The sequence below is a fragment of the Ursus arctos genome, unplaced genomic scaffold (genome assembly GCF_023065955.2).
Source record: "Ursus arctos isolate Adak ecotype North America unplaced genomic scaffold, UrsArc2.0 scaffold_6, whole genome shotgun sequence".
NCBI classification, from domain to species: Eukaryota; Metazoa; Chordata; class Mammalia; order Carnivora; family Ursidae; genus Ursus; species Ursus arctos.
The window spans coordinates 35,552,853-35,565,628 of record NW_026623078.1 but is presented as its reverse complement, the minus strand read 5'-3'; the positions used below and the strand labels follow the sequence as shown (position 1 = coordinate 35,565,628).

Sequence of the window (12,776 nt, the reverse complement as noted above, 5' to 3'; positions counted from 1 at the left end):
ACTTGGGTACATCAGAGCTTAAATAAGCACATAGCATTAAAACAAATTGCTGGTATTATTTGCTGAACTAAATAAATTAAGAAAATCTTAGTACTAAACATAAAAATCTTAAAGTAGTTCCCTAAGGAACTCATGCCCATCTCTGTCTCTGGTTCCTTACATTCTAAATGCCCACTCTGAGTATACTGGTAACATGAGTTCACTGATATATAAAAATACACTGATGAAAAGATTTAAGTATTTCTAGAACTGGTCTTTTCAGATGCTGGGAAACTTTTCTGTTCTTTTTCCCAAAATGAAAAACACAACTGAGCCCAGACATTAGTCTAAACCGGCTAAACAAGATTTTAAGAAAATGGACATTCAGGGATCAGGGACACCTGGGTGGCTCAGTGGGTTAAGCATCTGCCTTTGGCTCAGGTCATGATCCCAGGGTCCTGGGATTGAGTACCACACTGGGCTCCCTGCCCAGTGGGGAACCTGCTTCTCTCTCAGCCTGCCACTCCCCCTGCTTGTATGTGCCCATACTCTCTCTTATAAATAAAATCTTTAAAAATTTTTTTTTAAAAAAAGGACATCAGACTTCAAAAATCAGACAATTTCTTACATCAAAGATTTGTAAATGTGGGGCACCTGGGTGGCGCAGTTGTTAAGCCTCTGCCTTTGGCTCAGGGCGTGATCCCAGCGCTCTGGGATCCAGCCCCTCCTCAGGCTCCTCCGCTGAGAGCCTGCTTCTTCCTCTCCCACTCCCCCTGCTTGTGTTCCCTCTCCCTGGCTGTGTCTCTCTGTCAAATAAATAAATAAAATCTTGAAAAAAAAAGAAAAAAAAGATTTGTAAATGTGAAAAGTCTTCTAGTTTTTTATTTGTGAAGATGCCCATAAGTAAAATTGTAATTTTAGATCTAGACGAGACCTTAGAATTAATTCTAAAATTAAGAAAATACAAAAAAGAAAATATATACATAACATGCATCTTTAAATTTACTTCCAGAGAAGCTAAAAAAATACATATTTTAACTCACAGAGGAAAAAGCTCCTAAAAGCTCGAAAAATCCTGACTTCAGTCCATTATTTAATAAGCATAAAGGGAATGCCTACTTTAGACAAGTTCTACAACTGGGGACCCAAATGAGTAAGTACAGTTCCCAACTTGAAGATCATTAGTGGGCAAGACTCTTAAGGTACTAAAGAGTGTTAACAAAGGTGTCAGCAGAGCAGAGAGGAAGTCTATCTCGTCAGGATTTTCTTGGTGGTGGGGGGGGGGAATGCTTTTTGGAAAAAAGATCTGAGCAGAGCCTTAGAGGATGAAAAAGTGGGATGGGAGGATGAGCATTCCAAGCAAATAAAACAGCATTAAAAAGAACAAGATAGTCTTATAGCATCTCACAATTCCAGATTTTTGAAAGAACTTCAAGGTGATCCCCCAAAAGTCCAAGAAATTCAAATATGCACTTATGAACATTTTGAGGCAAGTGTCTATAGTTTCCATGAGTTATCGAGAGATTAAAATTCTCCCCACAAAATTAAAAACCACTGTTATAGGTGTCTTACAGTGATCTGATTGGATTAGAAGTTGACAGCAAGTAGGGGATTAATATCAGGGAACTAAAACTAAAGATACTGTGACCCAGGGGAAGGTACTGTTAATAATGCAACATACTTGCAAGAAACCAGGACCTTCACTAACCTAAGATGAAAATGTTAATGGGGGAGGGGCGATGAGTCAGAACCTGGAAAAATATCTGGAAGATAAAAATCAACAGAACTTGAATGATCAACTAACTATTCGTTGTGCGGGTGTTGTAGGGTCGGTCTTCAGCACTCTAGCTTGGGGAGCTAGATTATGTCACCAACTGGCCCAGAGAACGCCAAGACCACCACCCAATCTCCCCCACCCTTATGAAAGGGAAGAGTTGGAGAGAGAACTTCAGTTGCAAACAGTGAGTTCCTGTGTAGTCAATCCACAAAGGAAAAGAAAATACTATTTAGCTAAAAAATCAACAACTAGTATTCTTTCCCTACCCAGAATTATAATCCTTTCAATAAATGGATTAGCAGAAAAAAGGCATTTTTGATACAAAACATCAAAGTGTAAACTGAAAGCATTAAAAGCAAAAATCTTGGGAAGCCTGGGCGGCTCAATCAGTTAAGCATCTGCCTTCCGCTCAGGTCATGGTCCCAGGGTCCTGGGATAGAGACCCACACCGGGTTCCCTGCTTGCTGGGAGTCTGCTTCCCCTTCTCCCCACTCGTGCTCTCTCTCAAAAAAATAAAATCTTAAAAAAAAAAATCTTTACTACTTTTGTTGCAGCAGCCCACTGGAACGCTATACTCAAAGTATATAAACATTCCACTTCCACAACCAAATTTTTGAAGAAAATGGAAATTTCAATTCTATAGGTCAGTGGTCAAAATTTTCAGGTGATTTTAACCTCCAGCCAGTTTTAGATACCAAAGATACGCTTTATTGCCAGCTCTCTTCTCAAAGCACACGCACTACACAGGTGTCTCTGAACAGCAAAATATCTCTTCATGATCCTCCCATTTAAAACTGCTAAATAGTTTGCCCATTTGTTAACAGAACAAAATACAATCATTTTAGCATGACAAAAGACCCTCCATAGTCTATTACCTATTCAAACCTGATTTTTCATCCTGCTCAGCAACCAAATTATCCACTTCTCAGACACATCAATTTTATTTTGTTAATGCTGCTTCCAACTGCAGTGCCTGGAATGCCCTCCCGTCCTGTTCAACACCTATTCATTTAACACAATGAAGTTCAAGAGCCAATTATACAAGCTTCTTCCAACTTTCCCAAGTAGAACTGATGACTTTCTTTAGTATTTTCACTGTAACCTGAACATACTTCTAACACAGTACCTATCATTTCATTATGCCTGTCTCTTCTTACTAGACTACAAGTTCCTTGAGGGCAGAAAAAAATGTCTGATTTGTACGTTTTATCTCCCAGTGCTTTGGATCTAATGTAAGTAAATTTAAGAGGGAGAGAAGCCAATCCGATACACTATTGAGTATAGTCCAAGACACTACTAAAAAGTCAAAAACACAAGGGAAATGAACCAGCTCAATGAATCAAACATAATAAATGTTAGAACCTATATATTATACAAAATGCTTATTTAATGGGCCAGAGGTTTGCTGGTTATTTATTTAGACCCAGCGTGGAGTCCAACAGGGGCTTTGAACTCACAACCCTGAGATCAACAGCCTGACACTTAACCTACTAAGCCGCCCAGGGGCCCCTCATCTTTAGTGAAAGTTTTTTCAGACTTTCTAAATTGTTAAAAACATAAAAAACTTTAAGCCTTATCTTTGTCAAATGCAAAGAAGGCTTGTAGACCAACTCACTTTTGCTTTAGTTGATGACCTCAACATATTCTCATTGATAATGTCAATCAGATCACTGATCTCAGTATTTACTTTCCAGAAGAATTAATGAAATTTATAGCAATACATTTGAGTGTATGTTTTAGACTTAGTAAACTGGATAGAGTTGACAGAATGTGATTTAGGCTATGAAAATTTCACAATTGGGTAGAAAGTGATCTGAACCAAGATACAGCGGTAACCACTGTTATTAAAGCAATTTTAAAGTCCTCTGGACCAAATGGTCAAATCCTGTATAAGCTAATCATTGAACTTTCCTCGATGAAAACAGTTATTACTCAAAATAAAAACTGTATGTTGCCCCTTACATCCTTATAAAGAATACAGGGATCTCTCTGAAATAGAAGGCTCAGAACAGATTCTGAGAGAGCATATTTTGACTCTCCCATGGGCAATCTTAACCAACACCCAATTAGGAGAACAGCAAACTTTTTAGGAATGTATAATTCTTTGGTCACCACGGATTTCATGAAAAAGAACTTTTCTTACTTTCAGAAAACATGAAAAAAAGTTAACGCTTAGTGATATTCTAAGATTTGGCCAACCTCCTCTCAAAAAACATCCCTCTTTAAAAAAAAAGGGGGGGGGAGTTGAGGGGAATGAAGGGTATGAACTACCCTTAGCCTCAAACTGAATTCTTGCCTGAAGTACTACAGAACTCATTTCATCATTTATAAGACAGGAGAAAGCTAAAGCAAGACATTCTTACGAAGTGGTGAAAAAATTTGCATGTATGAGAAAGTCTCAATGTTTAAAGAACTGGATGGCCAGACTCTCGGAAGGTATGAAAAGGAAAACTGGTTTATTCTCTAGAATCAGGATTGATCCCACAAGATAAAATGGTTTCCAAACTGTCAAAATTGGTAACACTGAGACACATGAGGTACTAGGCTACCAAAAAAACCCTGTTATAGTTATTTGTGATAAATATACACAATGATGCTAATAAACAATGGCTAGCATTTACGAAGTGATTATGTGCTGATATGTATACTTTCCATACACAGGGGAACTAGAAGTTGAAATCATTTGCCTGCCAAGAAAGCAGTGGATTAGGATTCAGGTCCCCCTAACCTTAAACCCAAGAATGCTCTTACAAACTGTGTTATACTGCCTCCTACAGGTAGTCGAAGGCTACAGAGAGAAGAAAAAAAAAACCTAACTGAATTCTGCCCATATGAGTAAGTCAATTCTTGAACAGGTCACTCCTACCAACAAGACAAAGATATGTTGGTGGTACCTGGGGTCAACAGCAAGGTTAACACCCCAAACTAACGTTGCAGTGAAAATAGAGAAGTCAGGATCAATTCAAGGTTGAAACATCCAAAATCCAATCAAGGAAACCAATAATATATCCTTAGACACTGGACTTACTAAATTGTATTGTCCTCAACCTAATGAAAGAATGTCCTAAGAGAAAGATGGTGTGTAAACTGTATCTAAAAAAGGGGACTTCTGAAGGGGAAAGGAGAAAAGGAGGGATAATTCAGAGATCAAGTTTAGAAAAGGTTTTACCTAGGGAATGAATTCCCTGATCCAGATAATGCTTAGGGGAGAAGTATACACCACACTAAATCTATCATAAGGTTATCCAACTAATTCCCCTTCCTCTGATTTCAGGTTCACTAAGCAGCTAATTGTATTTTGCATTCCCACTCAGATTTGCCTACAGGGACACACTATGCTGATAAGAATAAACTGGTCCACTGTATATTAAGAATATGCCTTGTAACTGCCTTTTTAGGATTTTCTGAATTCAATCAACATTATTTAGAAAAGTACACTTTCATTTTCACAAATTCCCCACTTCCATCATCTTACAACATATTACTTGATCTTTAAAGCCTCCAACTCCACATCTATAAAATAAAAAATTACTTTGCAGAGTAAGGTAATGTGTGTTTGGCACAGAGAACACAAGGAAATGTTAGTTACATTTCACTCCATTACCCAAGCTCACAAAGCTAGTAATTGTAGAAAGCTGAGATCTGAACCCAGATTTACTCCAAAACCCATTCTTTTTCCGTTACAACATTCCCTATAGGCTCTAGTCTCAGCTGTCACCAAGCACTCTAAGACTTAGGACAATTTACTTAACCTTTCGGGACTGTACATCTTTAAGTGACCTTTCTTCTAGGGCTTAGGCAACTCAAATTTGTGCAAAAACTATTACCATTCTCCACTGGGGAAAATAACCCTATGCTTTCAAGTTAACTTCTGAGAAAACTACTGTACTATGGGGTTACTGGATAGCACCTAATTAAGTCCAGTGTAAGTGTTCTGAACAGCAAGATCACTCCAATAAACACACAGAAGGACTAGTATCTAAAAGTTGACTTTCTAAAATCAGTGACTGGCTACCAATATGAAAGAATGAATTCCATCTACCACACAGGTTGTCTGAAAGACTTTAAACAAGAACTGCTCAACATCTCTCTTGACTTGATAAAGGATTACCAAGATGGTAAGCCCACTATTTTTAAACTGGAAATATTAAAACAAGAAATAACTAAGGTATAGCTTATCTGTTTTGTAACTGAAGTATGTTTTCAAGGAGTTTAGTAAATATATTCTCTACCAGCCTACGATATGATAGAAAGAACATCACATGAAACATCCTTAATATGCGAAGTTTAAAGTAAACTGCATTTACAAGAAACTTTTTTAAAAGGAAGGATTATGGAAAAATCTCAGCGCAAAAATCTGGGTAGAAGGAAACAAGTAAAAACTCCAGTAGCTTACCAAAAGCATGTCTTTGCTAAGAGAAAGTTCAGCAGAAAGTTCAAGGGAGATGAATGTAGTACAATTATTCACAAGGAGTGTTATCCAAATAGCTTCCTCTACATTTACATACTGCTCTCATATTTCACATTATCCTGACCTGATATAAAGAATTTTCTCAGCTGAATGTTTTCCTGAAAGGGTCAGCATCAAAGGTTAAAGAAATTGTTTAATTCATTCTTCAAAGAGTTGTCAGATTTGACTTCCATCACCATGCTGAAAGACTATGAAACGTTAAGGCAGCTTTTCTAAAATCACAGCTAATCAAATTTTTGACCACAAAGTCAACTTTTTAGGGTTAAAACCTTCAACCTCACTTTCTTAAACTTTTCAAAAATTCTGATGGGCAAAGAAAAGAATCATAAAAAAATAAATTCAGCGATACGATTAGAAAATTGTCATTCCATCCCCCACCCCCAAAACAGTAACTTTTGAGAACTTGTTCCCAGGCTTTCTAAACCCCCACGCATCAGCTCCCTGCAATTCCACAACTGGAACGACGCCTTCACCCAAGAAAGTGTTGTTTTTTGGCTGATAAACCTTTCCCTAAAAGATCTGAAAAAGTAGCAGCAGAATATACTGTACCTGGGCGTTGGCTTCGTGGAGTTTGTGCTCGTTAGAGACGTGGTGTCTCAGAAGAAGGGTTTTCTTGTAGTTTCGGGTCCCTCGCGAAAGCTCATCGTGCCCCACTTGAGGAAGGTCCCCGCTTCCCCCGTCCTCAGGGGTCTTTTGGCACCAGCCGCAAGACATAAGGCCAGTATCCTTGGAATACCGCAGCCAGGGAAAATCTTTGAGCCAAGAGGTCTGGAAGGAGCACTGTAGCTTCTGCATTAGGGACTTGGGCCGCGCGAGCGGGAAGTGCTGGACAGTCTCTCCTTCGCCAGCTCCCACACCGCTGCCCTCCACTTCGTCCCCGCCATCGCCGCCCGACCGCCTGCTGCTGCTGCAGCTGCCGCCTTCCGCCCCGCTGCCGTCGCCCAGGCTCGCCCCCTCCTCCTCGTCCTCGGTGCTGTCGCTCAGGGACGCGCCGTCCTGCATCAACTCCTTCCCCTCCAGCGCGTCCAGCTCCAGATCCACAGCCGCTGGCCCTCGCCCATTGAAATGCCTCAGGGGCCACGCCGAGGTCTCGGGGCGGCCGCGGCTACTGCCATTGTTGCCGAGACCCCCGCCGCCGCCGCCTCCTCGGAAGGCCAGAGTCCGACGGTTCCTTTCCGCTAGCAGGGGGCCCCCCGCGCCACCGCCGCCCAGCGAGGTGGGGCCGCCCGCGTCTTGGGGGAGCAGCAACTCCTTGGTTTCCTCGGCGGCGGCGGCCGCCCCAGCGGAGGCCTCCAGGTCTTGGGGCTCCAGGCCCTCCAATTCCACTTCCTCGTCGGCCCCCCGCCCATTGAGCTGCTGAGGCGCTAGCGGCTGGGGCTGTCTTGGCTGGGGCTGCTGAGGCCAAGCCGAGGCCTCCCCGCCAGCGTTATTGTTCGTGGAGCTGCCGCCGCCGCCGCTGCCGCCACTGGCGGTGACCAACCCGCCTCCTCGGAACGCCAGCGTCCTGCGGTTCATTTCACTGAACGACATGGCGCGCGCCGCCGCCGCCGCCCGGTGCCCCGGCTCGCGCCCGGCCTCGGGCCGCGTCCCGCGCGCTCCCCGCCGCTCCCCCTCGGCTTCGCCCCCGCCCCCACCCCCGGCGTTCCGGTCTCGCGGGGCTCGGCCTCGCCCTCTCGCCCTCTCGCCCGGCTCGCGCTCGCTCCCGGGGCTGCCTCACGCGTCCACCGCCGCCCGCCGGGCCGCCGCCTCCGGCCGCCTTCTCGTCCTCCACCCCCGCCCCGCTGTGCTCCGGGCAGCGTCCCGCGCGGAGAAGGGGGCGGGCGGCGGAGAGGTGAGCAGCGAACCGGGGGCGCGTGGGGCCTTCGAAGTTGAGAGGCGGAGTGCGGGGAGACCCTCCGCTGCCCCCTCTTTAAAGCCGCGCGCACACACCGACCCTCCAAACAGATATCCTTCCTCCGGTGAGCCGAGGAGTCCCGACGCCGCCGCCGGCTTCCCAAGCGCTGAAGGCGAGAGGCACGTTAAACTGCTGGGCTCCGCCACATAACGAACCGACAATAAAGCCGGCGGAGCGTTTCCGTCCGACCAGGCCCTGGCGGAGGTCGAATGGCAAATGAACAACGGACCGTGCGCCCACAATGCACCGGGGTAGCAGTAACCGCTGGAGGGGGAAAGGGTGGGGGCCGGGCTGGGGGAGGGGGGCTGGGCTTGGGGCTGGGCTGGGGTGGGGTGGGGGCGCCAGGGGACCGGGAAAGGGGCTGGGCCGCGCCTCCGGCCTGGGGGCGGGGGTGCGGCCGGGGGGGAAGGAAGTCGGCCGAGGGGCGGGGGACAAAAGGCCGAGCGGCTGGCTGGGGGTCTAGGGGAGGGGGCGGGCGTGTGCGGCCGGGGCCGGGCTACGCGGAGGACAAACAGCTGGCGAGTGTCAGGGTCTGGTCGCCTCCCCGCTGCCCACACGCACCTACCCGCGCCCGGGACGCACATTTTCCTTCTCTCGCCACGAGTTCACCTGGGACTTTGGAAATAACTGTGCGGTGGGAGCTGCGCTCCAGCCTTGTCATTTGCTAGGGGTGGGTGGCGGTGCCCAAGGAAGTGAACTTATTTTGTTCCTTCACAAAGACTGGACCAGGCGGTGCCTTTCACGCGAGGAGGTTACCACCGACACCTCATCGTATGCAGCATTGTGTGTGCGAGGCAGCACCTCAGGCCCAAGGCAATAATCATTTCACAGAAAATGCACCGCCCCGAGTGTCTTATTGCTGTGATGAAATGGAAATTTAAATAAAAGGTCGAACACGTGCGTTCACTGGGAAGTATTGACATGGGTGTTACATCACCACCAGCCAATCAGATAACTCCAGTCGTGTTTATACTTCTACAACCACCTTGTGAGTATTACAGTATGTCATAACGTTATAAATATTAGGCAGGGTTTTCCCCAGGAGCGGGGAGGAGTCTGCTCATACGGACGTTGTGTGCGAGTCCAAGGATTGTGTATCTAAAGACAAGAATTAGTTATTAAGATTTATTTTTTAATTGTTTACATTGCATATGGAATTTAGAATGATTAGGAGAACAGATTAAGCTAGAAAGGAAACTCATAATCTTGGCCGAGTTTTTCAGAAAAAGGTTTTCCAACTTAGGGCTCTTATACTCCTTGAAATTTTTATAAGCCAAATTTAGATATCTAAAGTATTTAGACTCATTTTACTATTTTAAAATGTGAAATAAATCTTAAATTATTTTTATTCAAATCTATTTCAGGTTTAAAAAAGATGTTCTCAAACTATGGCGAGGCTTTTTAACTTTTTAAAGAAATGTATTAATACTGGAAGTTTAATCACAAACTAATATGAAATATATTCAAGGTAATTACTCTTGAAAAAGGGAAAAAGGACATTTATATGACAGGATACACTTTTTACATTAAATACGTTAGGATGTGCATAGAAAAAAATTGGAAATATGCACAAACTCTTTACACTTATAGATTATTGTTAGAGGCTTTAATCGTCTGCATTATGTATTAATGGAAAATTATATATGTTTAATAAAGAGCATGAGCTACCATTTTTAGGCCCTCTAGTTTTATGATTCTGTTCTCTTGAAATTTTTATTTTTAAAATGAAAATATTATAGCTTTGAATATATAATAAGGAGTATGGAATATGGTATGTTTCTCAAGATTAAAAAACATTTTCTTAGACATATTATAAAATACCATTAGTATTAATATTTTTCAATGGATAAGCACATGCATGCACATCAAGACTCACATATACTGTTGATTGTATAGATTTATACAAATCAACTTCCACTTAATTCACTATAATTTTAGTATCTGTAGAAATAAACTATATATATTAAACAAAAAATGTTAGTTGTATCTTGTAGATGAAATATAATTTTAATGTAAAGAATGATGCTGATAACCTGCCACAAAAAAGGTTTTGGCTTTGAGTTATTTTTCCAGTAATAATCATATTGTCATCTGCCTACCAGTGATAAACAGCTTGAAATTCTGATAGAGATCCTCAGATTGGTATTGTTTGTGGGGGGGGGGTTTCATTTTTATCTTGCTTTGTTTTAGTTGTTAGGAAATCTAAGACAGTATAGAATCATGACACTGACCTAATTTGTACTTTGGAGAAGAAAGGATTCTGCCCGCTTGGGTGCATTTAATATGTGTTTCCATGTAATATATGGAAGAATGTTATAATAATACTGTACTTTGTCCTTAACGCATTTTTTCAATTCCAGGCACTTTGCAAATAAATGCATTATTTATTGTATTTTAACCACCACTGCCTCCTACATAAAAGAGAGAAGAATTACTGAAATTAACTGCTTATCTGGGATTAAGGTAATGGTAAGTGAAAATGGACTTAAGAATTTTCATTTCAACTTTACAAATTGTTTTCATTCCCAAACCGTTAAATGTGTATCTGTGCTTCTTTTCATCTTATATGTCTAGTACCTAATAAGCACTATATAAGTTTATGCTAGTATTATTACTTTTGCTTTCTGATAGCACCAGAGTTACCACAAATGTTTGACTCCCTAATGGTGTGAATTGTGTCAGGACTGGTTTTTCTCAGATATATATCTTATCTTCTATTTTGTAAAATCCACCTTGTTTTCTGTCTGGAATTATATTTAAACATGGACTAATTAGGAATGAACACTAGATTCAAATGGTACAAATAAATGACTTAAATTCTAGGACTACTGAACTAACAGCCAAACAGTGTGACTGTGTGGTGTGTGTATGTATTTATATTTCTATCATTTTTTCTGTATAAATATATATTCAGTTGTCTTTCTCTAAACCCTAAGGAAGATGGAATCAGAAGCAAAGTAGAAGATAGTACTCAAAAATGTCTCAAAACAGCCCTGTGAGGGAACTTTGAGTAACAGAAGGGGATCTCCTGTTCTGTAAATGGAGTTTTTAAGAATTCCCCCACCCCTTCCAGTCTCCTGCTAGCAAGCAGGGATCTGTTCTCCCCTTAGCCCCTACATTTGCTGTTGGGGGTTCTACCATATTTAAGGGGATTCCCCCTTATGCTTACCAGGGGAACCCCTCAAGAATGGGGCATTCCCCAACCAATTTATCCCCTAATTTCACTTTAGGCTATGTAAAAGTGCTGTAGGTTACCTTGCTACTGGCCCACCGTAACTGCTGTGAGGCTGAGATCCTATATCTTGGTCAGCTGATCTTTGACAGCCAAACGTGACTATCATTTACGGCCTAGGTAGGGACACTTTGCGTCTTTAGGTTCTGAGGATAGTGGCCTATGATTCTGTCTGTGGGATTGACATGTGTTATCCACCAGAACAAAGTGCCTGAGAATGGTAACTGTGTGTTATTCACTCTTAAAATCCCCTACTCCAATCCCAGCTTGGCATATAGTAGGCAATTAGGAAATGTTTGTTGAATAATTTATCTTTCCGTGCAATGTGTTCTGGTAGGCAACTTTTTCTTCTGTTTCTTCTTTTTTCTTTACTTACTTTGTAAAAGGGGTTATTTTTTTTTAAGTACTGAACTAATGTTTCCATTGAATGTATGTTAAAAAAATAATCACATATATATGTGATGGCTAGCAATGGAATATTATTCTGTCTTTAAAAAAAAAGGGAAATCTTGCCATTTGCAACAACATGGATAAAACTGGAGGACATTATGGTAAGTGAAATAAGCCAGACACAGAAGGAAAAATACTGCATGATATTACTTTTATGAGGTAGTTAGTCAAACTCCTAGAAGCAGAAAATGGAGTAATGGTTGCCAGCAGTTGGGGGGAGAGGGAAATGAGAAATATTAGTCAAAGGGTACAAAGTTTCAGCTGTACAAGGTGAGTAGTCTTGGACATCTACTGTATAGCATCGTGCCTGCATTTAACAATACTGTAGTGTATAAAATTTTGCTAAGAATGTAGGTCTTAAGTGTCCTTCACAAAAATATAATAAAGTGGGCAGTAGAAAACTTTTGAAGGTGATGGATATGTTCATGGCATAGATTGTGGTGATGGTTTCACAGATGTATACTTATCTCCATACTCATCAATTTGTATGCATTAAACGGGTACAGCAGGGTGCCTGGCTGGCTCAGAAGAGCATGCCCCTCTTGATCTCAGGGTTGTGAGTTCGAGCCCCAAGTTGGGTGTAGAGATAAAAGGTTTAAAAATATATATATGTATAGCTTTTCGTATGTCAGTTGTTCCTCAAGAAAGGGATTTAAGCCAAAAAAGCTATGATAATCATGTAGTTGAATATAAATAATATTATATTATTTACACCATTTTCTATGTAGCTTACAGTGAATTACAGTTTACACATTGCCTTGTAAGTTAAATCAAGGTTAGGTATTCTTATCCTCATTTAACAGGTGAGGAAACTCAAGTACAAAAGGTTTAACCAACTTGCTCAAGATTATTGGATGAGGCAGAAGTTACATTTGTAAGGTTGAAGACAACCTCTAGTCTAAGGCACCCTTTGTCACCAAGACACACATGATACACTATATCTGCATAATTACAGGCTACACGCAATTTAAAA

General features: G+C 42.0%; 1 protein-coding gene and 1 long non-coding RNA gene across 3 annotated transcripts in view; one reads left to right on the top strand and one right to left on the bottom strand.

Moving 5' to 3' along the window:
• The window catches only part of ZBTB10 (zinc finger and BTB domain containing 10), a 35,500-nt gene extending 26,608 nt beyond the window's left edge, over positions 1–8,892 (bottom strand). Inside the window, exon 1 of one of the 2 annotated variants that reach the window (XM_026495841.4) lies at positions 8,687–8,892. In XM_026495841.4, coding sequence (XP_026351626.1) covers positions 8,687–8,782 — 96 coding nt within the window. In that variant the 5' untranslated portion in view covers positions 8,783–8,892. Of the gene's footprint in view, positions 1–6,776; positions 7,802–8,686 lie in introns of those variants that run through there. The other variant, XM_026495839.4, reaches the window with a different exon arrangement.
• Positions 7,883–12,776, top strand: part of LOC113253016 (uncharacterized) — a 106,469-nt gene continuing 101,575 nt past the window's right edge. The window contains exons 1-3 of the long non-coding RNA XR_008957733.1: positions 7,883–8,372; positions 8,841–9,109; positions 10,482–10,590. This is a non-coding gene — a long non-coding RNA (uncharacterized LOC113253016). The remainder of the gene's footprint in view (positions 8,373–8,840; positions 9,110–10,481; positions 10,591–12,776) is intronic.